Source organism: Drosophila montana, unplaced genomic scaffold (genome assembly GCF_035044405.1).
Source record: "Drosophila montana isolate Dmon_TW-CO22-7 unplaced genomic scaffold, ASM3504440v1 contig_1409_1, whole genome shotgun sequence".
NCBI classification, from domain to species: Eukaryota; Metazoa; Arthropoda; class Insecta; order Diptera; family Drosophilidae; genus Drosophila; species Drosophila montana.
The window spans coordinates 794351-821171 of record NW_026996361.1 but is presented as its reverse complement, the minus strand read 5'-3'; the positions used below and the strand labels follow the sequence as shown (position 1 = coordinate 821171).

The following is a 26821-nucleotide window of genomic DNA, read 5'->3' as shown; positions in this document are numbered from 1 at the left end:
TATCAAAATTATGATTATATGCTGACCTTCTTCTTCTTCGCCGAACATTTCTTTCTCTCTCTCTCTCAATGCACCATACGCATAAACAATATCACCCCTCAATATTTATATATATATATACATATATATCTATATAGGCATGTCGTGAACGTGTCAAAAATTTGCATTCGAAAATAACCGCACGCAATGAGCGCATCAAATTGTTAATACATCGCGGCACGCCGGACGATGCTAAGCTAGAGATTTAGAGATGCCGCAAGCTATGGCAAAAACAGTACTTATAAGTCATAATTATATATGTATATATATACAGATGTATACATATATATATATATATATATATATACCATATATACTAGGACTAGATCGCCAAAGAAATGAAATTGAAAACCAAAGCAAAAGCTAAGCAGCCACCGCGGCGTTTCTCGGCGTTTACAGCTGCCACTGCAACAGTCTCCCAATGCGGCAGGGGCAGCAGCTAAACATGCCAGAGCCGCCGTAACTATTATATTATATTATATATATATATAACATCCATGACCCACATGCTTAAGAAAATTTACAAAAAAAAAAAAGAAAAGAAAGATTAAATATTAAACTATATATTTTTAAAATGAAACAGCAAAAAAGAGTATTTTTTGACTAGGAAAAGCCAGTCTTAGGCAGTTTATTAGGTAGCTGTTAGGCCCATGTTCTTTCAAACAAATGAAAGCTAACCGTTTTTTGGCAAATCTTCCCCCAATCTCTTTCTCTCTCTCCCACACACAAACACACACACCCACACACACTCTCTATCTCTCTCGCCCGTTACTGAACGCATAGGCAATGCGACAATCAATCGATGGCATGCAGCAAAACTACGACGCAACCGCCGCCCAATCCTATGCTCTGGATCCACATTCAGTGGTAACCACTTCATCGACTGTCTCGTTGCTTATGAAGCCAACGGCAGTAGGTCTAACCTATGCTGAAGTGTTATCAGGACATGCGAGTCCGGTAAGCGGTAATGAAACGGCGACGAACCCCCGACAAGAAAAGCAAGAAAAACCCGACACGACCACGACCCAGACAACGACAACGACAAGGCAACAACAACAACAACCACCACAAACGGACTCAAACCAGCAGCAAACGCAAATCACAACAACGACAACAACAACATCTACATTGACAACCACCGTACGCACGCACGAGGATGAGCAAACGCAAGAGGAACCATTGACCACGGTGCTTTATCAGCGGAGTCAACGTGTTTCACCACCCAGCAGCACCAATGCCACCTCAGACTATGAGGATGCAGCATTGACGCCGGTTGTCGGTGCCACCCAAATGACAATTGAAACGACCAGCAGCTCGACAACATTGGATCAACCGGTGGCTAACATTGTCAGCAATCCCAACAGTCAGTTTATTGAAATGGAGCGTAATCAGCAGCATTTGAATACGGGTAAGAAATTGCAGCCACCGCGTCCCGAACGCCGTGGACGTTCGCCCAGACGCAGACGCGAACCACAAACCACAATACAGGTGGATGCAACGACACAACTGGAACAGCAAACACAACCACAACATCAGCAACAATATCAACACCAACAACACCAGCACCTTTATCTGCCACACGAGGATCGCGCGCGTTCACGTAGCCCCATATGGGTGCCGGGTTCCACATCTTATGCGGAGGTTCTGCGTGGCATGGAATTGGAGCGTTTGCAGGCCGAAGAGCTGGCGCGGCAAGCGGCTCAGCCGCATACGGATCTAACCATACAGGATGTGGTAGATGCTAGCGCTGCCGCGGCCAACATTTATCAATCCGAACCGGAACAGCATCAACCGCAGCTGGACCAGTTCATTGGTGAGCCCAACGTTGAGCTGAGCTATGCTCAACTTGATCAGAAGCAGCCGCAGCTGCCCAACTATGAGGTGCCCATGAGTGCGGAGGAGATCACCGCCACTTACTTGCAGCCTGATCCACAGCTATATCAAACAATGTATGAGAATGTGGCCGATAGCGGCCAGTGGGGCTATGTTGCGGAGCCAAGTGGCGAGCCACAGCCCCAAAATTATTATGATCAGATCATGCAGATGCAGTATCCCATACAATATCAGCCTGTGGCGGTGCCACCAACAACAACGCAGTACCAGCTGCTGGCCTATCAGCCAGTTGCACAAGCGGAGACTTACCCCACGGTATACACAACGGAGTCCTCCCAAATCTATTATGCCCAACAGCCGCAGGAGTACACGCAGGAATATGCCCAAGAGCAGCAGCAGCAGCAACAGCGGCAAACGGAAATAAATCAATACGTGCCTGTCTATCAACCGGAAATTGTAGATCAGGCTTATCTGCTCGAGCCGTACCGCACGGATGTAAATCCGGCAACCACATCGACAACAGGTAATAGCGTACTCGATCGTGTGGTAACTACTCTCGCATCGATGGTGCAACAAAGTGCGGAGCCCCTGACCACGTGCACCCAACAAATACAGGCAACTATTGTTACGCCACATAATAGTCAGGAACAGGTGCCACCCCAACAGGTGGTATTCATTGAGGAACATGTGCAAATGCTGCGACCTGTGGAGCCGCAAGAGTTTGAAATGAATGAGCCGCGTCCCGACATAACCTTTGGTCAGTTTGAGGTCGATGCAATTGAGACGATACCCGTTGAGGTATCTCAGCCACAACCTCAAATACAACAGCAACAACAGCCACAACAGACCGTAACCACAACAAGATATGTGGAGGAAACAATTATCTCGCAACCGATACAGCCAACTGTGATAGCACAAACGAGTAGGGATATTGTCGCAGCCCCAGATACTTTCGTCGTCCGTCCCCAAGTGCAACAGCCCCATCAAAATGTGTATCAGCAACAACTAGATAACAGTACTGGCAGTACCTATGCCGAAGTGCTCTTTGGCCAACAGCATAGATCACATCCAGTTTTCCAGCCATCCAGTCAACAGCAACAGATTCCAGTACGTGTAGCGGCACCCATGTCGCAAATTCGCAATGCTGAACATGCACCAACAACCACCACAAAACATACAACAACAAGCACTACGGTGATTAAAAACCAGCACGGTAGGTGGACAGAAAAGTCCGATGAAAACTCTGAGCCAAAGATACCGAAGCCAAAACGCCAGCGACATGAACCACAGCCTGAGCCATTGCCCATTAAGGTAAGCAGCAGGAAAGATCACAAAACGGGTAGAAAACACAAGTCTCCAGAAACAAATGGTGGAGCGCACAGTCATGCGGAGAGTGTGCCGGCATCAAAGGTAATTTTCGTCGAGGAGATGCACAAGCCGGAACCAAAAGCCAGAAAGCCTAAAAAGACCAAGCATCCATCTGAACATTCGTCGGAAACAACGATTACAAGCAAACAGATTGTTGAGCCGGTCAGGGTAGCTTCTCCAGTTAAGGAGGAAAGGCAAACTGAAAATGTTGTGGAAACGACAACAACCACAAAGAAAACAGCCAAGCCGGCATTTGAAAGCGTCAAGCAAAAGGAGAATCCCATCGCAGTTGAACCCAGTGTTGAACAAGCGTCCAATAAGAAGGATAAAAAGAAGCCCACGACTGTAGTCGAGACGACAACTATTACGACGAAATCGGTGGAGCCAATTGTGAAGGCCACCAAAGAGGAAACTATTCCTATTGAGCAGCCAATTGTTGATATAGCTCCCATTGTTACTGCTCCATCAAGGAAGGACAAAAAGAAACCCAAAGCTGCTGCAGAAACTGCCAGTGTTTGGAAGAAAACAGTTGATTTTATTGGATCAGTGATCAATCCAGCCGAACATGTTGAAGAGCCTACTGATGCTGCCGCTCCAACTGTATCGGTTTCATCTAAAACTGATGAAACGAAGACAGCAACCATTGTGGAAACTACGACCACTACAACTTCTACGAATACAGTTGAGCCGATCAAAGAAGTCATAGCTGATCCCACTCCCGCTGTATCTACTCCAACTAAAAAGGGTAAAAAGAAGGGAACCAATGTGGAAAGCACGACCACTACGATATCCGATAAAACAGTTGAGCCTGTCAAGGACGTTGTGAAACCGACTGAAGCATTGTCAATCGTTGAACGCACTTCTGAACAAACTCCAACTGCACCCAATCCAGCTGAAAAATATGAGAAGGCAACAACTATTGTTGAAACTAAGACCCCAACCTTCGAGACCTCCGAGAAAACAGTTGAGCCCATCGAAGAAGTTATTAAACCAACGGAAGCTGTGCGTGCAGTTGAACCTACTGCTGATCCAACTCCTTCTGTTTTCACTTCAACTAAAAAAGATACAAAGCAGTCTACAAATATTGTGGAAACTATGACTGTCACAAAGAACACAGTGGAACCTCTTGTTAAAGTCACCAAGCAGACGGAGATTTTGCCCATTGAAGAACCAGTTGTGCAAACCACGATTACTAAGATTGAGCCTGTTATCGAAGTCGTGAAAGAAAGCGTTGTTGAAGAAATTGTAAAACCAACAAAGAATGATGGAAAGCGTTCAAAGGTAACGGAGAAGCAAACAATTTCGGCGCAACCCGAAGTTAAGGCAGATGAATTCAATAAAATTGATATTGTTCAGCATGTTACCTTTACTGAACCTCTTGTTGTGGAGCCTGAGGAGACTGTTTATAAATCTACTCAAGCATTCGAGCCAACTACATTGTCAAGGATCGAAACGGATGAATCAATACTAGAAAGCGAACCTGTAGTAACAACCTCTACCAACACGATTTCCACAGAAAGCGGCACCACAACAATTACTACCAGGACCATAACAAAGCATATTACCAAGCGCATAGTAAAGCGCATTGTCGATGGTAGAGAGGAAATTGTTGAGGAAGATGTAATCGATGATTTGCCCGAAGAAAATATATCCGTTGAGCAGTTCGACCTACCTTCAATTGAAACAACAAGTACAGTGCCCGGCAATATAATCGTTCCTGGAATAACTTCAACTCAGGATACAACTGTTGTTCAGGGCGGTTCCATTACGAAAACTACAATAACCAAGACAAAGCGTATACTCAAGCGCATCACCGCCGATGGTGAGGAAGTTGTCGAGGAAGTATATGAGGATGAGCCCGAAGTGGAGCGAGACATAACATTGCTTCCGACTAGAGTGCTCACTTCTAGGAACGTTACTGAACTGGATCAACCAGTTGGATCTCATGAAGCTATCCTCGATGCTGCACATGACGCTGTTGAGGAAATTGTCAGCCAAGCCGAGAAAGTAATTATTCCCGAGCCACAAAAGCCGCCGCGTAAAGACAAAAAGGAACCGGTTGTCGCGGTTGAACCCGAGCAGAAACCACAAAAGCCCAGCAGAAAGGATAAGAAAAAGAAACAAAAGAAATCCGAAAGTGAGGAAATCATAGAAAAACCTGCAAGTCCCATTGTGCAAAACGTAGCCGAAATTATCGAGCCACAAGCACCACTAGAAACCACAGAGCCCCTGAATACAACAAGTGCAATTACAACCGACGAGAAACAAACTCAGTCATCCGATGGATCTGTTATCAGCGATGATGGCAGTCTTATCAAAACCACAGTCATACGTACAACTAAAATCGTGAAAAAGATCAACCAACAAGATAGCCAGGAAATGTCCACGTCAACGTATTCGGATGTACCTTCGTTGGATTCTTATGAACTCGCCGAAGAAGCTGCAGAAGAGCCTAAAGTAGAGAAGTCTGAAATGAACAGTCGTGAGGTTAGCGATGAAGGTGTAGTTAAGACAACTAAAACCACGACCATACGCACCATCAAGAATGCTAAGGCTGAAGCTGAAAAAGAATCTGTCACCGAACCCGTTAGTGATGTGGAAATTTCACCCGGAACAAAATCAACTGTAGATGCTTTACCAGCTGATGACGATTCGGTGCTAAAAACAACAATTGTGCGCACAACGAAAATAATAAAGAAAATTACGCAAGACTCTGACACTATCAGTGATAGCAGTATTACATCAGAACCCGCCTTGGAAACAGTTGAAACCATTATTCAGGATGCACCAATAGTAGCCGAATCGGTTACTACCGAATCAAATAGTGAGGGTATTACGAAAACTATAACCACGCGCACTACGAAGGCCGTAAATAAGACAACAGTTGAGAGTGCAAATGAGCCTGCAGCTCCCGAACCCGACCAACCTGCTGAGCTACTACTCATAACGCCGAAGCCTACAGAAGTGGGGAAGAGTAGCAATATAAAGTCAACCACGCTTGATTTCATAGCCTCTGAAAAGCAAACTGTAGAGCCTGTACCCGAGAAAAAGTCGCGCAAATCAAAGAAGCACGATAAGCGGAAGGAAGCTCCAGTTGCTGCTGAGCCCAACCAAACTGAACAGATTCAAGAACCTCATGCTCCAGTCCAAGATGAACCTCAACAAGATGTTCAAATAACTGAGGCAATAGTAACTGAACCCCTCGATGACAATGTTGGCAATGATGTAGTTAAAACAACAATCACGAGAACGACTAAGATTGTTAAAAAGGTGGCACAAAATGTTGATAAGCAGAGCATTATTGAAATTCAAGATAATCAAAAGCCTGTTGAACCAACTGCGTTTGCTGCTGAACCAACTAATGAGGAAGCTGGTGGTGTAACTAAAACAACAACCGTGCGTACGACGAAAATTGTAAAGAAGAAGATGAACGACGATGGCGAAACAACAACAGAGAGCAGCACAACAAGTGAGCCAATCACTGTGCGGGAGTCCTCGCCAACAATATCAGAAGTACCCAGTGAAACTTCAACTACTTCTAGTCAAATTGATGGGGCTATAATCAAGACAACGACAATTCGTACAATGCGCATAACAAAGCGTATTACAAATGACGGACGCATAGTTCTGACCGAAAGCGACACGCCTAGCGATGTTATTGTTACATCTAGTATTGAAATGCCCGATCAAAGATCAACGAGTCCCATTGTATCTTCGCGTACAAGGTTGGAGACAGCTTCACCAGTTGTCACGACAAGCACCGAAACTAAAGTGGCTAATGTTGGTGTCAATATTGAGTTGGGTATTAACGACACCGCTGGCAAATCTGGCGTTAAGGTTGTAGATATTAAGACAACTGAACTTCCGACTGTGAACACAGAACATACTTCGTCGAACGGGGTAACTGAAACAGACCGCATTGCCACTACAACTACGACAACTACCAAAAATACAATCCTTACAACGACACAACGACGTAGCTTCGAAACGGAAGATGGCACAAATGTTCTTTTCGTTGGAGAAGGCATTGACGGAGCCTATCCACCAGGCACTGTTCAGAAAATTTCTTTAATTACCCATGAAGAGAAGCTTAAGACTCCTATCGTGAAAATGCATCTAGATTTTCCGGAGGTTAGTCTTCGCGTAACTGAGACTGTGACTGAAAACGTAGAGTCCTTGCAGAGAACGGCCGAAACTAGTGCGACTTCCATAGTTGAGTTTGCTGACTCCCAGCCAGAAATAGTCGAAGCGGTTGAGGTTAGCGTTAAAGATTCCTTGAAACAGGGACAGGAAGAACAAGTTGCTGCTATAGAGCAGGTTGACAAGCCGAAGGCAGTAGAAAAGAGTAGTGAACCCCCATCTGACTTAAGTCCAGAAGAGCAAAAACTGTTCGAAGACATTCAAAAGAAACTGTCAAAGAAAGATAAGAAAAAGCGACCCGCGATTCCCGAAGAGTTCATTAAGCAAGAAACAATTCAGGTTCTTGTTGAAGAAAGTAAAGGTAATGACACAATTGCAATTACTAATGTAGATAATCAATTCTTAATCCAAATACCTTCGTCCAACGATAATCCAGCGCAATTAGTGCAGAATATTTCTCAAGATCTATCATTGATTTCGAAAGCAAATACCATTGGGCATGCCAAGGCTGAAATACTTTACCATGAGAAAATGCAAGAAACGCCTGAAATTCCTCCTCAAAATACTCAAGTAGAAACGCAAATTGATATTCCATGTGAAGCTCAGTTATCCCCTGTCCCTACTAATATTGCTAATCAAATTGCTCCTGCCAAGCCAAGCGCATTAACTGCTGAAGCATTTGTGGTTAACACGGTAAGCACTTTAAATATCACTAATATACAAACTCCTACTCCAGCTGATAAGATTTATGAAATTCCCAAATACAATTTATCTCAATTTAATGTTGCTGAGAGTCAATATCACATAATCAATTCTAAGCCCGTGAATGTAGAAACTCCCTTACCTACGCCATCCAATCAAGAGCAACTGACTGTTGAGACTTTACCGGTTGTGAGTACGGTTGATTCTGTTATTACAGAAACTGTGGTGGGTACCTCTCCCGAAAATCTAAAACAATTACCCACTGAAAAAGTATATGAAATTCCCAAATACAATTTATCTCAATTTAATATTGCTGAGAGTCAATATCACATAATCAATTCTAAGCCCGTGAATATAGAAACTCCCTTACCTACGCCATCCAATCAAGAGCAACTGACTGTTGAGACTCTACCAGTTGTGAGTACGGTTGAATCTGTTAACACAGAAACTGTGGTGGCTACCTCTCCCGAAAATCTAAAACCAATTTCCACTGAAAAAGTATATGAAATTCCCAAATACAATATGTCTACATTCAAAACTGCTGAATGTCAATACAACATTATCAATACCAACAAAATTCAAGTAGAAACACCTTCATCACCAATTGAGGAGCCGAAACAAATTTTAGAGGAACATTTGCCTACTGATAGTTCAACGCGCGCTGAAGAGATTTTACCAATTCTAAGTTCCGCAACAACAGCCATTAACACAACTGTGGATACTTCTAAGGAGCCTGTACTTCAAAAAGAAAATATTGATGAAATTCCTTCTGTCTACAACTTTGAAGTTCCTAAATATAATACCATAGTCCAAAGCTACGCCGAAAATCTATACAGACAAAACCTAAACAAATATGAAGTACTCCAAGCGCAAATTGTTCCCGAAACATTTGAAGTCAAAGAGGATATTAAGCCAATAACCGATGTTAAAACAACTACCACTCTAACGGAAACTCTCAGCGACACTCAATCATCTGAAGAAAAGGAACCAACCAAAGAAGCCCCAGTTGAAAAGACACCTATTCCTGAAGCCGTTACAATATCAACTACAGAAACATTCGTTGAGCCTGAAAAGGTTCCTGAATCTTCGGTGTCAGAAGATACCAAGACAACTGTTACAGTCACAACAACAACTACTGTTAAGGAAACTGTCAGCGAATCTGTTCTACCAGTTGAGCCAAAGGCTGTGGAACCCGAGAAGAAACCCGAGGAGCCCAAGAAACCAGCATATGCTGGCCTACCCGTAGATGAGTCAAGCACAGCCTGGATAGACGTTATAGACGAGCCTATGACATTCTCTGACGAAGAAGAAGAGGAACCAACCAAGGAAATCCCAGTTGAAAAGGCACTTATTCCTGAACTCGTTACAACATCAACTACAGAAACATTCGTTGAGCCCGAAAAGGTTCTTGAATCTTCGGTGTCAGAAGACACTAAGACAACTGTTACTGTCACACCAACAACTACGGTGAAGGAAACTGTCAGCGAATCTGTACTACCTGCTGAGCCAAAGGCTGTGGAAACGGAAAACAAACCCGAGGAGCCCATGAAACCAGCATATGCTGGCCTGCCCGTAGATGAGTCAAGCACTGCTTGGATGGATGTCATGGACGAGCCAATGACATTCTCTGACGAAGAAGAACAGGAACCAACCAAGGAAGTCCCAGTTGAAAAGGCACCTATTCCTGAACCCGTTACAATATCAACTACAGAAACATTCGTTGAGCCTGAAAAGGTTCCTGAATCTTCGGTGTCAGAAGATACCAAGACAACTGTTTCAGTCACAACAACAACTACTGTGAAGGAAACTGTCAGCGAATCTGTTCTACCAGTTGAGTCAAAGGCTGTGGAACCCGAGAAGAAACCCGAGGAGCCCAAGCAACCAGCATATGCTGGCCTACCCGTAGATGAGTCAAGCACTGCCTGGATGGACGTCATGGACGAGCCAATGACCTTCTCTGACGAAGAAGATGAAATAACCAAGGAAGTCCCGGTTGAAAAGGCACCTATTTCTGAAGCCGTTACAACATCAACTACAGAAACATTCGTTGAGCCCGAAAAGGATCTTGATTCTTCGGTGTCAGAAGACACCAAGACAACTGTTACAGTCACAACAACAACTACTGTGAAGGAAACTGTAAGCGAATCTGTACTAACAGTTGAGCCAACGGCTGTGGAGCCCGAAAAGAAACCCGAGGAGCCCAAAAAACCAGCATATGCTGGCCTGCCCGTAGATGAGTCAAGCACTGCCTGGATAGACGTCATGGACGAGCCAATGGCATTCTCTGACGAAGAAGATGAGGAACCAACCAAGGTAGCACCAGTTGAAACGGCACCTATTCCTGAAGTCGTTACAACATCAACTACAGAAACATTCATTGAGCCCGAAAAGGTTCTTGAATCTTCGGTGTCAGAAGACACCAAGACAACTGTTACAATCACAACAACAACTACTGTGAAGGAAACTGTCAACGAATCTGTAGTACCAGTAGAGCCAAAGGTTGTGGAAACGGAAAAGAAACCCGAGGAGCCCAAGAAACCAGCATATGCTGGCCTGCCCGTAGACGAGTCAAGCACTGCCTGGATGGACGTCATGGACGAGCCAATGACATTCTCTGACGAAGAAGAAGAGGAACCAACCAAGGAAGTACCAGTTGAAAAGGCACCTGTTCCTGAAGTCGTTACAACATCAACTACAGAAACATTCGTTGAGCCAGAAAAGGTTCTTGAATCCTTAGTGTCAGAAGACACCAAGACAACTGTTACAGTCACAACAACAACTACTGTGAAGGAAACTGTCAGCGAATCTGTTCTACCAGTTGAGCCAAAGGCTGTGGAGCCCGAGAAGAAACCCGAGGAGCCCAAGAAACCAGCATATGCCGGCCTACCCGTAGATGAGTCAAGCACATCCTGGATGGACGTCATGGACGAGCCAATGACATTCTCTGACGAAGAAGAAGAACCAATCAAGGAAGTCCCAGTTGAAAAGGAACCTGCTCCTGAACCTGTTACAACATTAACTACAGAAACATTCGTTGAGCCCGAAAAGGTTCTTGAATCTTCGGTGTCAGAAGATACCAAGACAACTGTTACAGTTACAACAACTACTGTGAAGGAATCTGTCAGTGAAGCTTCAGAGAAACCCAGTGAACCTGAAAAGAGTCCTGTCTATTCCAGCCTGACACTTGAGGGGCCAATCGATACATGGTCTAGCGTCTTGGAGGAATCCGCCCCAAGCTCAGGAAATATTGTTTTCACATCAACCTTGTCTGCCGATGCTCCGGAGTTTACGCCTTCTTATCTTAGGCATGCACATGCCGATCAAACACACACATTCCTTGCCAATGAGAGAGTTTATAACGAATTCATTCCACGAAGTAGAGCAGAGCAAGCGATCCCACTTACAAAGAAGCCGAAGAAAGTTAAACCAGCTAAGCGTCCAAAGAAACTGGTTGAAGAGGCTCAAGAAGATCCAATTATTCCACCAGATCAGCCAACATTTGTGTTAGATTCAGATCAAACAGTCGAGCCAAGTGTCTGGGAAAGTAATCGGGACGGAAAGTCCTACGCAGATGTTTTGTTTAGCTCAGGCGATAGTAGCGAGATACAACCTTCTCAAAAGCCCATAATTGTTGAAGAGCAAAAACAAGACGTAGTTGAGTCCTTGCCCAAGACTAATAAGCCAAAGGAGCATAAGAAGAAGCCAATTCAAGAAAAACAAAAGCCTGTGGAATATATCCAAGAAAGTTTGAGCACTGGCTCCTCAAAGCCTGCCACTACGAGCTCCAAGGAACCATCATCTGACGAGCAGGACGATGTAAAAACATCTGAAATGAGCTGGTCTGCTTTAGTTCAAAGACCTGGTGAGTGGACCGATACCACACTAGTCCAAAAGAAAGCATTACATCCAGAGACTATACCAGACGACAAGAAACCCAAGAAGGAAGAAAAACCAGAACGAAAAGCTACAAAAACGAAGAAATCTAAAAAATCAAAGAAACCGATTCAAGAACAAACTTCGACTACTTCTGAGGATGAAAAGAATGAACCTGAATTACCAGCGACTTTAACTCATACAAAGACAATAATAAAAGAGGAGACAATGACAAAATCAGAGGAAAATCTGGAACCCCAAAAATCTCAGGAGCCCGAAACCAGCGGCTTTTCATGGGCCTCGCTTGTAAAAAGGCCAGGGGAGTGGGTTGACACAACTGTGACTCATATTAAGACTGCATTGACAACTTCAACGGAAAAAGTAGAATCAGATCGACATGAACAAGAAAAACCACGCAAGGGTCGGCAGCAAAAGAAGGTTGAACGAATCGAACCTAAAAAGCAACAAGCTCCAGAGAAAGAGGAAACCATATCTAAGTCAACTCTTAAGAAAGAAAATCCAATCGAAAGTGAACCAGAAAAGCAGACAATTGTTGAAAAGCCTGTTGAAAGTACTACTGATACGTTTTCGTGGGCAGCTTTGCTTAAAAAGCCTGGTGATTTCGTAGATGACATAGCGTCCCGCAAAAAGCCAACTGCCATTGCGAAAGAGGAACCAAAACCAGAACCTAAGTCACGGAAGGAACGTAAGGCTCCCAAGAAAGTATTCAAGACCGAAACAGATGAAAAGAAAACGACCGAGCCTATGTCTAAAAAGGTGGAAATTAATGTTGTCTCCTCTACATCTGATGACAGTGATGTCATTGAGACGTCATCATCGCCAACTCATGAAAGCGAGGTGACAACTTGGGCCAAGATCGCCAGTCAAATAGATAAAATGACAGATTTGCCACCCAAGGAAAAGCAAGAGGTTAAACAAAAGCTTGCAGAGCCTGTAAGACACCATGTGAAGGTAGATCGTACTGAAAAGAAAAAGATGTCCGCAAAGGAAAACACTCGTCATCAAGATCAACACACTGGCTCTTGGGCATCTGTAGTAAGCCAGAAAACTACTGACTTTATAGAAACAGAGAAGGTGACTCCAAAACCAGTTGCTGTTAAAAAGGCAGCAATATCTGTGAAGCCTCAGTTGGTTTCTGAATCGCCATCAGCCGATAATCTCAGTGATCTTAAATGGACAAGCATTCCTGACATCCCCGAAGACAAAACACATAAATCGTGGGCTGATATGGAAGACGACTTCGCTGATGATATTGCTGTTGAGCACAAATCTTGGAAAGAATTAATTGAAGAAGAAGTGGAAATTCCTCTCCTTGCTGAAAATGGAGATGAAGCGAACATTAACAAAATAATCGACACCATCCAAGAAATGAAATCTGATATCTCTTTAACGGAGGAGCCCACCCAAAAGCCTTCGGCTATTTCAAAAAAACCTAGTGAGGCGGTCAACAAATCTGCAGAACCAGAAACACCAATCGATGCCGACATTCAACCCTGTGAACCTGAAAAGGTTCTTGAGTCTTCGCTGTCAGAAAACACCAAGACAACTGTTACAGTCACAACAACAACTACGGTGAAGGAAACTGTCAGCGAATCTGTTCTACCAGTTGAGCCAAAGGCTGTGGAACCCGAGGAGAAACCCGAGGAGCCCAAGAAATCAGCATATGCTGGCCTGCCTGTAGATGAGTCAAGCACTGCCTGGATGGACGTCATGGACGAGCCAATGACATTCTCTGACGAAGAAGAAGAGGAACCAACCAATAAGGTCCCAGCTGAAAAGGCACCTATTCATGAACTCGTTACGACATCAACTACAGAAACATTCGTTGAGCCCGAAAAGGTTCTTGAATCTTCGGTGTCAGAAGACACCAAGACAACTGTTACAGTCACAACATCAACTACTGTGAAGGAAACTGTAAGCGAATCTGTACTACCAGTTGAGCCAAAGGCTGTGGAACCCGAGAAGAAACTCGAGGAGCCCAAGAAACCAGCATATGCTGGCCTGCCCGTAGATGAGTCAAGCACTGCCTGGATAGACGTCATGGACGAGCCAATGGCATTCTCTGACGAAGAAGATGAGGAACCAACCAAGGTAGCACCAGTTGAAACGGCTCCTATTCCTGAAGTCGTTACAACATCAACTACAGAAACATTCATTGAGCCCGAAAAGGTTCTTGAATCTTCGGTGTCAGAAGACACCAAGACAACTGTTACAGTCACAACAACAACTACTGTGAAGGAAACTGTCAGCGAATCAGCACTACCTGTTGAGCCAAAGGCTGTGGAACCCGAGAAGAAACCCGAGGAGCCCAAGAAATCAGCATATGCAGGCTTACCCGTAGATGAGTCAAGCACTGCCTGGATGGACGTCATGGACGAGCCAATGACATTCTCTGACGAAGAAGAAGAGGAACCAACCAAGGAAGTCTCAGTTGAAAAGGCACCTATTCCTGAACTCGTTACAACATCAACTACAGAAACATTCGTTGAGCCAGAAAAGGTTCTTGAATCCTCAGTGTCAGAAGACACCAAGACAACTGTTACTGTCACAACAACAACTACGGTGAAGGAAACTGTCAGCGAATCAGCACTACCTGTTGAGCCAAAGGCTGTGGAACCCGAGAAGAAACCCGAGGAGCCCAAGAAATCAGCATATGCAGGCTTACCCGTAGATGAGTCAAGCACTGCCTGGATGGACGTCATGGACGAGCCAATGACATTCTCTGACGAAGAAGAAGAGGAACCAACCAAGGAAGTCTCAGTTGAAAAGGCACCTATTCCTGAACTCGTTACAACATCAACTACAGAAACATTCGTTGAGCCCGAAAAGGTTCTTGAATCTTCGGTGTCAGAAGACACCAAGACAACTGTTACAGTCACAACAACAACTACTGTGAAGGAAACTGTAAGCGAATCTGTACTACCAGGTGAGCCAAAGGCTGTGGAACCCGAGAAGAAACTCGAGGAGCCCAAGAAACCAGCATATGCTGGCCTGCCCGTAGATGATTCAAGCACTGCCTGGATAGACGTCATGGACGAGCCAATGACATTCTCTGACGAAGAAGATGAGGAACCAACCAAGGTAGCACCAGTTGAAACGGCACCTATTCATGAACTCGTTACAACATCAACTACAGAAACATTCGTTGAGCCAGAAAAGGTTCTTGAATCTTCGGTGTCAGAAGACACCAAGACAACTGTTACAATCACAACAACAACTACTGTGAAGGAAACTGTCAACGAATCTGTAGTACCAGTAGAGCCAAAGGTTGTGGAAACCGAGAAGAAACCCGAGGAGCCCAAGAAACCAGCATATGCTGGCCTGCCCGTAGACGAGTCAAGCACTGCCTGGATGGACGTCATGGACGAGCCAATGAAATTCTCTGACGAAGAAGAAGAGGAACCAACCAAGGAAGTACCGGTTGAAAAGGCACCTATTCCTGAAGTCGTTACAACATCAACTACAGAAACATTCGTTGAGCCCGAAAAGGTTCTTGAATCTTCGGTGTCAGAAGACACCAAGACAACTGTTACAGTCACAACCACTACTGTGAAGGAAACTGTAAGCGAATCTGTACTACCAGTTGAGCCAAAGGCTGTGGAACCCGAGAAGAAACTCGAGGAGCCCAAGAAACCAGCATATGCTGGCCTGCCCGTAGATGAGTCAAGCACTGCCTGGATAGACGTCATGGACGAGCCAATGACATTCTCCGACGAAGAAGATGAGGAACCAACCAAGGTAGCACCAGTTGAAACGGCACCTATTCATGAACTCGTTACAACATCAACTACAGAAACATTCGTTGAGCCCGAAAAGGTTCTTGAATCTTCGGTGTCAGAAGACACCAAGACAACTGTTACAGTCACAACAACAACTACTGTGAAGGAAACTGTCAGCGAATCTGTTCTACCAGTTGAGCCAAAGGCTGTGGAACCCGAGAAGAAACCCGAGGAGCCCAAGAAACCAGCATATGCTGGCCTGCCCGTAGATGAGTCAAGCACTGCCTGGATAGACGTCATGGACGAGCCAATGACATTCTCTGACGAAGAAGAAGAGGAACCAACCAATGAAGTCCCAGTTGAAAAGGCACCTATTCGTGAACTCGTTACAACATCAACTACAGAAACATTCGTTGAGCCCGAAAAGGTTCTTGAATCTTCGGTGTCAGAAGACACCAAGACAACTGTTACAGTCACAACATCAACTACTGTGAAGGAAACTGTAAGCGAATCTGTACTACCTGTTGAGCCAAAGGCTGTGGAACCCGAGAAGAAACTCGAGGAGCCCAAGAGACCAGCATATGCTGGACTGCCCGTAGATGATTCTCCTAGTGCCTGGATGGACGTTATGGATGAACCAATGACGTTGTCTGACGTCACAGTCACTGTTCAACAAGTTCAGCCTGAAAATGTTATAGAATCGCCTGTTACAGAGAGGGTCAGCGAAATCGTGCGTCAAGAAATTTCTCCGGAGCCCGAAGAAAAACTTGCTGAACCAAAGGAACCTGCTTCTATTATAATGCCTGCTCTCACTTCAGCTCCAGCCATCAGCGTATGGGATCAAAATTCGTCGTATGCAAATGTACTCAAGCACACAATTAATTTCATAGATGGTGAAAAGAAAAACGTTGAAAAAATCACGGATATTAGTGCCCAAACCACATCACCTGTTCCAATTTCTGAAGTGGTTGAAGTGGTTGAGCATGTTCCTAAAAAACCCAAAGCAAAGAAAGACAAAAATAAGAACAAGGCAGTTGTTGAAAACGTAACGAAACCCGAAATTGAGAAGTTTGTAAATGTTCCTCATTCAACCACAAAGTTAAAAACAGAAGAACAAAAACAGGAAAAGAAGCCCCAAAAATGGTCAGAGATTATTGACGATGAGGTTAACATAATTCCTGAACATCCACAACCGGCTATTCTTGCCTCTTGGTCGTCTATAGTTCGCCAAGGAGCCGAAGAGCCTTTCACAAAAATTACCAAAAAGGGCCCCGAGCCTGTTAAGGCTATAGATTTACCACCAGCTGAAGGCTTACTAGAATTGAATCCAGCTGGCAATGCGGAGGAAGTAATTTCTCAAGAACAAGTGCCGCATATAGTAAACGATAAAAATAAAAAACAAAAGGCGAAGAAGACGAAAAAATCATCAGCAAAAACTGTTGCATTGGACCCTGTCACTTATGTAGATACTTCAGAGGCGCAAACGACTCCTGAGGAAGATATTTCATCGCAGACTCATTTGTGGTCATCAATTGTAACACAAACTATAACTGAATATGAAACTGTCTCTTCCTCTCAGGACGTAAAAGACACTGTCAACCATGAACAGAATACTCTCCCCGATCTTAATGACAAGCCCAAAAAACACAGTTCCAAAAAGGAAAAGAAGCCTTCCAAGCCTCAAAACGTTCCTAAGTCACCAGTTGAAGATGTTCATAAACTGCTAGAGGTGCAAAAACTGGAGCACCCTGATAATGTAGAAGATTCGCTACCCCAACCGCAGTCATGGTCCTCAATTGTTTCTCAAACTGTGGAAGTTTCGCCCGAAATAACCGAAAGTTCTACGAAGTTAGTAGCAGATGATGTTCCCTCCACTGATCATATACAGGAATTTATTCACAAAGAGCAGAGTTTCTCAACCATTGTAAATGAGAAAACCAAGAAACAAAAATCAAAGAAGGACAAGAAAGTGCCGCAAATCGAACCTTACCCAGAACCAGCTGTGGAAAAGACTTATGTTGTTGAGGAAAAACAAGAAGTAATTGAGCCAAAATCAGCCGATAATCTAGAAGAAACTCAATGGTCAGCTTCATCGTGGGCAACAAATATTCCTCAAACTGTTGAAGTTGCTCCATTAATACCAGAAGCTGCTCTTAGTGAAATTATAAATGTTAGTGCAGTTCCATCAGCGCAAGACATAAATGACTTCATTCATATGGAGCAAAACTTCTCCACCTCTGTGAATGACAATCCTAACAAACAAAAACCCAAGAAGGAAAAGTCGCCTGCAACGAAACATATCGCTGAAACAGCTCCTGTCGAAGAACTGGAAAAGCACAGTCAACCAGAACCAGTCGAAACCAGAGTAGAGACGCCATCACAAACTCAGTCATGGTCTTCAATCGTGTCCCAGACAACAGTTACAGAAACTCATCATACAGGATCGAAGCCCGAACATGTTCCTTCAGCTCCTGAAGTGAAAGAAGTCGTCCTGAAAGTGGAGGATATTCCAATTCCTATCAAAGAGAAATCTAAGAAACAGAAGTCAAAGAAGGAAAAGAAGTTGCCGCAGGTCGAAGATCATCACGCAAAAATTGAAGAAAAATCAGTTGTTGTTGAGGAAATTAAAGATGTAGTTGAACCGAAATCAGCAGAACGTGTTGTAGATACCGAAGCTCCAACTCAATCTTGGTCATCAATAGTTTCACAGACGGTCGAGGTTCCTGTAACAATTACTGAAACTGTGCGAACAGAAATAATTGCCGAACCAGTTCCCTCAACCCATGACAACATACAGGATTTCATTCACAAGGAACAAAACTTCTCAACTGTTGTGAACGACAAACCTAAGAAACAAAAGTCGAAAAAGGAAAAGAAATCACGTCAGACAGAAAAGGAGGTTGAAAGGAATGTTGCAGAAACTGTCATTGTCCCAGAACTGGAGAAAGAGAAGGAACCGGAAACAACTGAAGTTATTGTAGATACGCCATCTCAATCTCAGTCGTGGTCATCAATTGTTTCACAAACAATAACAACTACAACTCATCATATCGAAAATAAACCTGAAACAATTTCCTCCATTCATGGTGTGCAAGACTCGATTCCTAAAGAACAAAATATCTTTACTTCCGACAATGTTAAACCAAAGAAGCAAAAGTCAAAGGAGGAAAAGAAATTGCGGCGAGACAAAAACCAACGAGAACCAATTGTGGAGAAAGCAATAGTTGTTGAAGAGCCACAAAAAGTCGATGAGCCGAAATCAGCAGAAAATGTTGCAGATACGATTGAAGCTCCTCCAGCAATTACTGAAACTGATCTAAGTGAAATAAAGCCTCATTCGGTTCCATCAACGTTTGACATACAAGACTTCATTCGTACAGAGCAGAACTTCTCCACTTCCGTGAACGACATTCCCAAGAAACAAAAGCCGAAAAAGGAGACGGAGCATGTCGCTGAACCTGTTGTTGCAGAAACAACTCTTGTCAAAGAATTGGAAAAGCAGAGTCAACCAGAACCAGTCGAAACCATAGCGGAGACGCCATCACAAACTCAGTCATGGTCTTCAATTGTGTCCCAGACAACAGTTACAGAAACTCATCATACAGGATCGAAGCCCGAACATGTTCCTTCAGCTCCTGAAGTGAAAGAAGTCGTCCTGAAAGTGGATGATATTCCAGTTCCTGTTAAAGAGAAATCTAAGAAACAAAAGTCAAAGAAGGAAAAGAAGTTGCTGCAGGTAGAAGATCATCACGCATCAATTGAAGAAAAATCAGTTGTTGTTGAGGAAATTAAAGATGTAGTCGAACCGAAATCAGCAGAACGTGTTGTAGATACCGAAGCTCCCACTCTGTCTTGGTCATCAATAGTTTCCCAGACGGTCGAGGTTCCTGTAACAATTACTGAAACTGTGCGAACTGAAATAATTGCCGAACCAGTTCCCTCAACCCATGACAACATACAGGATTTCATTCACAAGGAACAGAACTTCTCAACTGTTGTGAACGACAAACCTAAGAAACAAAAGCCGAAAAAGGAAAAGAAATCACGTCAGACAGAAAGGGAGGTTGAACGGAATGTTGCAGAAAGTGTCCTTGTCCCAGAACTGGAGAAAGAGAAGGAACCGGAAAGAACTGAAGTTAAAGTAGACACACCATCTCAAACTCAGTCTTGGTCATCAATTGTTTCGCAAACAATAACAACTACAACTCATCATACTGAAATTAATCCAGAAGTAGTTTCCCCAACTCCTGACATCCAAGATTTAGTTCGCAAGGTCGAGAACATCCCAGCTCCTGTAAAGGACCAGCCTAAGAAGGAAAAGTCAAGGAAGGAAAAGGAATTGCCTCAAGTTGATCATAACCAAGAACATATTGTGGAAAAGACGACTGTTGTTGTAGAGCCTAAAGAAATAATCGACACAAAATCGGTAGATAGTCTTGTAGATACGGATTCTTTAACTCAATCTTGGTCATCAATTGTTTCACAAGCGGTTGAGGAACCTTACACAATTACTGAAACTGTGCGAACTGAAATAATTACTGAACCCGTTCCCTCTACCCATGACACCATAAAGGATTTCATTCAAAAGGAACAGAAGTTCTCAACCGTTGTAAACGACGAGCCTAAGAAACAAAAGCCGAAGAAGGAAAAGAAGTCACCACAGCCCCAACATGAGGCTGTACCAGCTGTTGTGGAAACTACCCTTGTCAAAGAACTGGAGAAACAGAAGGAACCGGAAGCAATCGAAGTTATAGTCGATTTGCCATCTCAACCTCAGTCGTGGTCATCTATTGTTTCACAAACAATAACAACAACAACTCATCAGACTGAAATTTTGCCGGAAACGGTTGACTCCATTCCTAAAGTACAAGACTCCGTTCATAAAGAGGAGAACATTCCAGTACCCAAGGACGATAAACCCAAAAAGCAAAAGTCGAAAAAGGAGAAGAAGCCTTCCAAGGCTGTGTCCGTTTCAGAGATCGTTCCCCATGTGCCTACGAAAACCGAAACACCGAAAATTGAAGATAGAACGGAAACTTCTGTAGTATTTGAAAATGCTCCAAATACCTTGTCATGGTCGTCGATCGTTTCACAAGCGGTGGATGTTCTCCCAACATCGCAGGAGCCCATATCCCACGAACAGCAAAACTTAGCAGAAGTGCTGGAAAGACCACAAAAGACCGTAAAACCAAAACCAGAACAAGTTTCCAAGGCGGATGCCATTGTCGAGGAACTGACTAGTGTAATAAAAGAACCTGCTATCGCTACTGATGAAACACCATCTCAAATTCAGTCGTGGTCATCAATGGTATCGCAACCAATTGATGTACCGTCGTCCCATAACATACAGGAATTTATCCACAACGAGCAAAAGTCAACAACAAATTCGGATCACAATACGAAAAAGCAAAAGCACAAAAAGGAAAAGAAGTCTATCAAAGTGGAGACTGAGCCCAAACCAACTATTGAAGAACCCACTGTTGTTCATGAAGTTAAACCCAAAATTGAGCCAGAACCTTCGTTGGTGCACCATCGCGATACGATAGAAATCACAACACCTGATTTTAATATTCAATTGCCAAAAACAAAGCCCTCTGTATGGTCCCTATCCGAGACTTATGCTGAAGTCCTTAAAAAGACAGGATTCGAAAACAACACAAATATTCGCTATCAGGACACTGAACCTAAACGTCTAAGTAGCATTGAGGTCGTTAAAAATGAACATCCAAATTTAGTCGTGGAACGACCACAAAGTTCGTCTACTGTCTGCGTTGAGGAGTTCCCGGATCCTGTTATCCCTGCGTCTGTTGGTAGATTTGAAGATGAACCTGTTGAATATTCTGACAAGCCATCAACATTGTCATGGAAGGAAATCATGGATGAAGAAGTGGATACGGATATACCGGCATGGTCTTCAGTTGTAACAAAGGAAACAAATATTAATACAGAACCAATCATTGAAAGACCTTCTCGCACAATCAGTCGACCGATTATACAAGTGACAGAAGTGAGTAAAACCGAAGAACAGTTCAAGCCACAAGATGAGCAAGGTTTCCTCGAAATAACTTCAAAGAAAAGAATTCGTTCTCGATCACGTTCGCAACAGTCGCAAAGTTCCAATGTCGAAGAAAAGCCACAAAAGAAGAAATCTAAAAAACCAAAAGAAAACAAATTACCGAAGCCTTCACAAACTTATGCTGATCCTGTTACTGTAATAGAACCGGCCAAAAATAAGAGTATTTCAACTTCTCCAATAGAGGAAGACAATAGCCAACCTACACCTTCTCCAATACCGATCACATCGGGTATGTCATGGGCGGCAATCGCTGCACATAATGTTCCAGAGCCAGCACAGCAAATTCGTCTCCTTCAAATTGAATCTTCAGATAAAATTGTCGACAGCGTAGAAAAACATCCAAGGAAAGATAACACAGTCAGTATACCACTTACATTAGAGACGGAACCAAAAACTAAGAAACCAAAACAGAAACCGAAGAAGAAACCTGCAAGTGGTATTGTTGATTTTATAAATGCTGAAAAAGAAAGTACGCAAAAGTCTAAGGTACCTGAGCATAGACAAGAACCAACTCCTCAGGAGCCCCTGAAGCTCGAACCAATCAAACAAAATGCTTCTCTAATACCGATTGAAACTGTTGAATCTAGTGAAAAGGTGGATAATGCTCCAAAACCTGAGCCAATCGCTGTTGCATCAGTTGATTCAGTAGAGCCCATTCCCGAGCAGACACCGTTGGCTCCATTCACAACTACTGAAGAGTCCAGTACGACAGTGACCTTAATTGAGGAAAAGGCAACCCTCATACCAGCGGATGTCGTGTCTGTTGAGCAAAACGAGCAAATCCCAGTTGTTTCAGTTGATATAGTCAAGCCAAACACCGAACAAACGCTTTTGGCTCCATTCAAAATTACTGAAGAACCCAAAACTACAGTAACTTTAATTGAGAAAACAATTGAAACTATTTCGGAACAACGTGAAACTCCTTCCGAAGATCTGGAAACAGCCGTTGCTCCACTTGATACAGTTGAAATCACGGAGCAGACACCTTTAGCTCCATTCAAATCTGTTGAAGAGATTAGTAGCACAGAAGAAATATTTGAAGACAAGCCTTCGCCAACAGCAATCGAAACTGTGTTGAAACATGTAGACACCGTGGAGCCAGCAGAAACTTCTGTAGTTTCCGTCGATAAAGTTGAACAAACTATTGCACTGGCACCTTTGGCTCCATTCAAACCTACAGAAGATCCAAATTCTAATGACGCATTTATATGCGAGACATCCTACTGGTCTGCCACATTGAAACCCAGTCAAAAGGTAGTAACAACTACTGAAGAAGTCGTCGAACCCATTCCAGACGAAACTAAGGAGGATGCTCCAATTACAGTTGAAATACCAACAGATAATACCCTCGCGGAAGTTCCAGTTCAATCTCCAACTGATCAGCCAACGACGTGGTCTGCTATTGTTCAAACTGAAACAAAGGTATTCCCGTCTCCAGCTATCAAGGAAGAGACGGCTGATGTGCCTGCATGGTCCACTGTTGTTGTAAGCAAAACAACAGACTTTCAAGATCCTAAGCAACAGCAAGATCTTGAGAATCAGGAAACAACGACAACTACAATTACCAATACAACCTACGTTACAACAACAGTTACAACTCACAAGGATGTGAAAACCCCCGAGGAACAACCAACTTCGTACGTATCAACAGTTGTGACAACTCATTCAAATGAGCTGACAGTTGAGCCCGAATCCACGGAAACAAGCGTTAAGCCTGTAGAGCCAATTGCTCCCAGCAGCTTGGATATTCTGAGGGAAAACCTACAGCTTGACTACGCGAATCTACAATTCCCCAAATATAACATTGCGGAAACGCAGTATCATCTTTTGAAGCAGAATAAACCCAAAGTAATTGGTACTGCGGAGATAACAGAGTTACCCAAGGATGAAACATTTATAAATGATTATGTGATAATTGAACCCGAAGCATTGCCCGAAATTAACTCGGAAATTCTCGCTTACAATTTGTACCTTGATAGAGAAACGCTTTTGCGTCCCATTCCCAATGATACCATTAGTCAGTTGCATTTATTGAAAATAGAAAAGCCTGTTGAACCCAAAGTAGAAACCAGAGTTGAGGAGGTGTCGCCTGTGGACAAGCCACAAACTAAAGCTGAGGAAATTGTTTCAGAGAAAACGCTGATTCAACCTATAGCTGAAATAGTAACTGAAGTTGAGAAAATAACAATAGTCAAACCCAAACCTGAAATAGAGAAAGTAATACTCGTTGATAACTCGTTGGAATCGAATTCAACACCCTTAGCGTCCATATCCTTAGCCCGCAAACCAAGTGAACTACTCTGGCATCTAAGCCAGGACAACTTCCCGAAGTATAGGCAAACGGCTGAAAATGCTTACGGACTATTTAAGACAATTACTAGCGACTCGACCAAGACGGATACAGAGAAAACTCAGGAAACTCAGGACGATAAGCATAAGACTGACATCATTACTGAAACTGTAGTGAAAACGACCACGATTACAGAATCATGCAAATTGATTACTGATCACGTTGTAGATAAGACTGAACCAGAAGCATCGTCAATTGTAAGCATTCCTAGCGTAGAAGTGCCGGCAACAGCACCTGTCAACAGTCTCGATCAGTTGCGTCTAAATCTGTACCTGGATGACTGGCAAACGCGCAGCATCGATCCAGATTTATTCGAGAGTAGCATCGACAGACTGAAACGTGCTGATGTGACAGACATTGATACAAAACTTGACAAAGACACGAAACCCGACGATGATATCAACAAACCAGACAAAAAGGACGACGATAACGATGATGACGACGACGACGACGATGACGATGACGATGACGATGATGATGGAGATAAACTGACTGTGCCTGAAATTCGTAAGCCGCATGACGATGACGATAAACCGAACGACCGCGATCCTGGTAGTGGTAGCAGTGGCAATGCAACACCGACACCCGAACACGATGCAGCTCAAAACGAACCAAATCAGAGCTGCTTGTCGGAGTATATGTCAACCGATTTGCCAGGCGGCGTAGGTCACTGGCGGGACCAAAGTACTTACTTGGCTTTAGAAGCTGAACCTCAGGTTAAACTAGAATTGACACCAACAAAAGTAGAGTCTAAGGATGTTCTAACCGAAACTAAAATCCTAGAGCTGGCACCCTCTGTGCCATCTAAATCAGACACGTCCCCAACTACTACTACACCTGAAACAAGTCCCGCCCCACCCAATGCTACTACAAACTCAACTAACGTTGCAAATGCACTAATCCAATTGGCGAGCGCCACAACTCACACGCTGAACGCGGCTGCCAATGCAGCGGCAACAGCAACAAAAACGACAACACTGGCAGCGACTAGCGCGATTCTGCCAGTTGCAGCAGCCGTAATTAATAAGCTTACGGCCCAGACAACAACACCGACAACATCAGCGGAGACAACAGCCCAGCCCGAGCAGCAGCCGGAGACGCAAGCGCTCACAGCAATTGCTGCTGTTGAGTCGCCTGCGGTTGCTGCCACACCAGCAACAGTTGCCGAAATGACAACGACAACAACAAGCAGCGAGGGGTCTGCTCCGACAAATGACAGCACAAATATCGTGAAGCGCACTGTAGTAACAACTACAACGGTAACGACAACAACAACCAGTGAAACGGCAGCAGCAACACCTGGCAGCAGCAACACAACGACAACGACAACAACAACAACATCTAGCAATGATTTGCAACAACAACAACAACAACAACGCCAGAAGGTGAAAATCACATTGAGCCTTCAGTTATTCATAATTTTAATATTTGCAGCTTTTTTGTGTGGTTTTGGTATTTGTTCATGGCTTTTATACGGCAATCGCTCAACCTGTTGTTGTTGTTGCGGCCCTGCCAGCAGCTGCAGCACATGCTGCACATTGCTGCCACCAGCAACAGAAACGCACCCTGGCAATGGCCTGCAGTAAGGTCGACCATGGGTTGCCGCTCTTTGTTGGCCTTGGCGCATGGCGGGTGCCCAAACAATAACAAAACAAACTATTCAAAAAATAAAAATAAAAAAAATATACACACATTTATAATATATATTATACTAACGTAACTCTAAATTGTTAATTCTTATATATTCTGCAATATCTTATGTTTTCTTATGATTTTCCTTTTTTATTTTCTTAAGAATTTTTTGTTTATTATATTTGTATTGTACGTGTTGTTTCGCTAATTGCATTCATCTATATATATATATATAAGATTAATCGTAATATTATGAGTTTATATACACGCTCTTCTATCTACTTAGACTAGTTGTTTGATTGCGTTACCAAATGTTCCTTACTAATTGATCTTAACCTATTGTAAAATGCAGTAACTACTAATACTTAGTAGCATTATTTACGTACTAAAGTCAAACTTAACAAAATAAAATAAATATTAACCAACTTGCACGTCTTAATATATTGAAATCTATTTTAACTATATATACTTGCACAGTTTTATTTTCGTATAGGCACACACACACACACTCAGGCACACTCACGCAGATGCACATATTCTTCGCACTTGCACACAGTGCTGCTTAAAAGTGCGTGCACACAGTTTTCTAGCAGAATATGCCCGTTTTTATGTACCACAAATCGTCTACTTATGAGTTCATTGCCTTCCTGTCTGCCGTCCTGCAGCCCTCGCCAAATGTTAAGCAATTTTCCTTTTTTTTTGTTTTTGCTGCAGTTTCCCCCAGTGTGTGCTTAGTTGTCGCTATAAATAAATTAGAGATCCATGCAATGCAGCCCGTATTACTTGCTCAAAAATACCTCAGTGCGCCAGTCAGTCGGTCCTAGTCTTGCATTCCAATTTTTAGTATAGATCGTGAGTTCAATGCGAAATGTACTCAGTCAAATAGTTTGCTAAATCAAAACCAAATTCTTAAGCTTTCAATTAGTGCATTCAAGAACTGTGTTTAAAGGCCGGCCAAGAAAAATAAATCACATATGTGAGTGCTAGTGCAGAAAACTTTATATATATCAGAGTCTACAATTTCATAGGATTACGGGCAAGAAAACCATCAGTAAGAACATTTATATA

At 43.4% G+C, this 26821-nt stretch overlaps 1 protein-coding gene across 17 annotated transcripts in view; it reads left to right on the top strand.

Moving 5' to 3' along the window:
- Msp300 (Muscle-specific protein 300 kDa) overlaps positions 1–26821 on the top strand; it is a 124157-nt gene that overhangs the window by 75800 nt on the left and 21536 nt on the right. For 5 of the 17 annotated variants that reach the window (XM_064683245.1, XM_064683204.1, XM_064683195.1 and 2 more), the window contains 2 exons: positions 823–7741; positions 7817–8073. The exons of 10 other annotated variants lie outside the window; for them this stretch is intronic. In XM_064683245.1, coding sequence (XP_064539315.1) covers positions 823–7741; positions 7817–8073 — 7176 coding nt within the window. Of the gene's footprint in view, positions 1–137; positions 592–822; positions 7742–7816; positions 8074–8109; positions 25507–26821 lie in introns of those variants that run through there. 2 more of the 17 variants (XM_064683264.1, XM_064683254.1) reach the window with 2 other exon arrangements.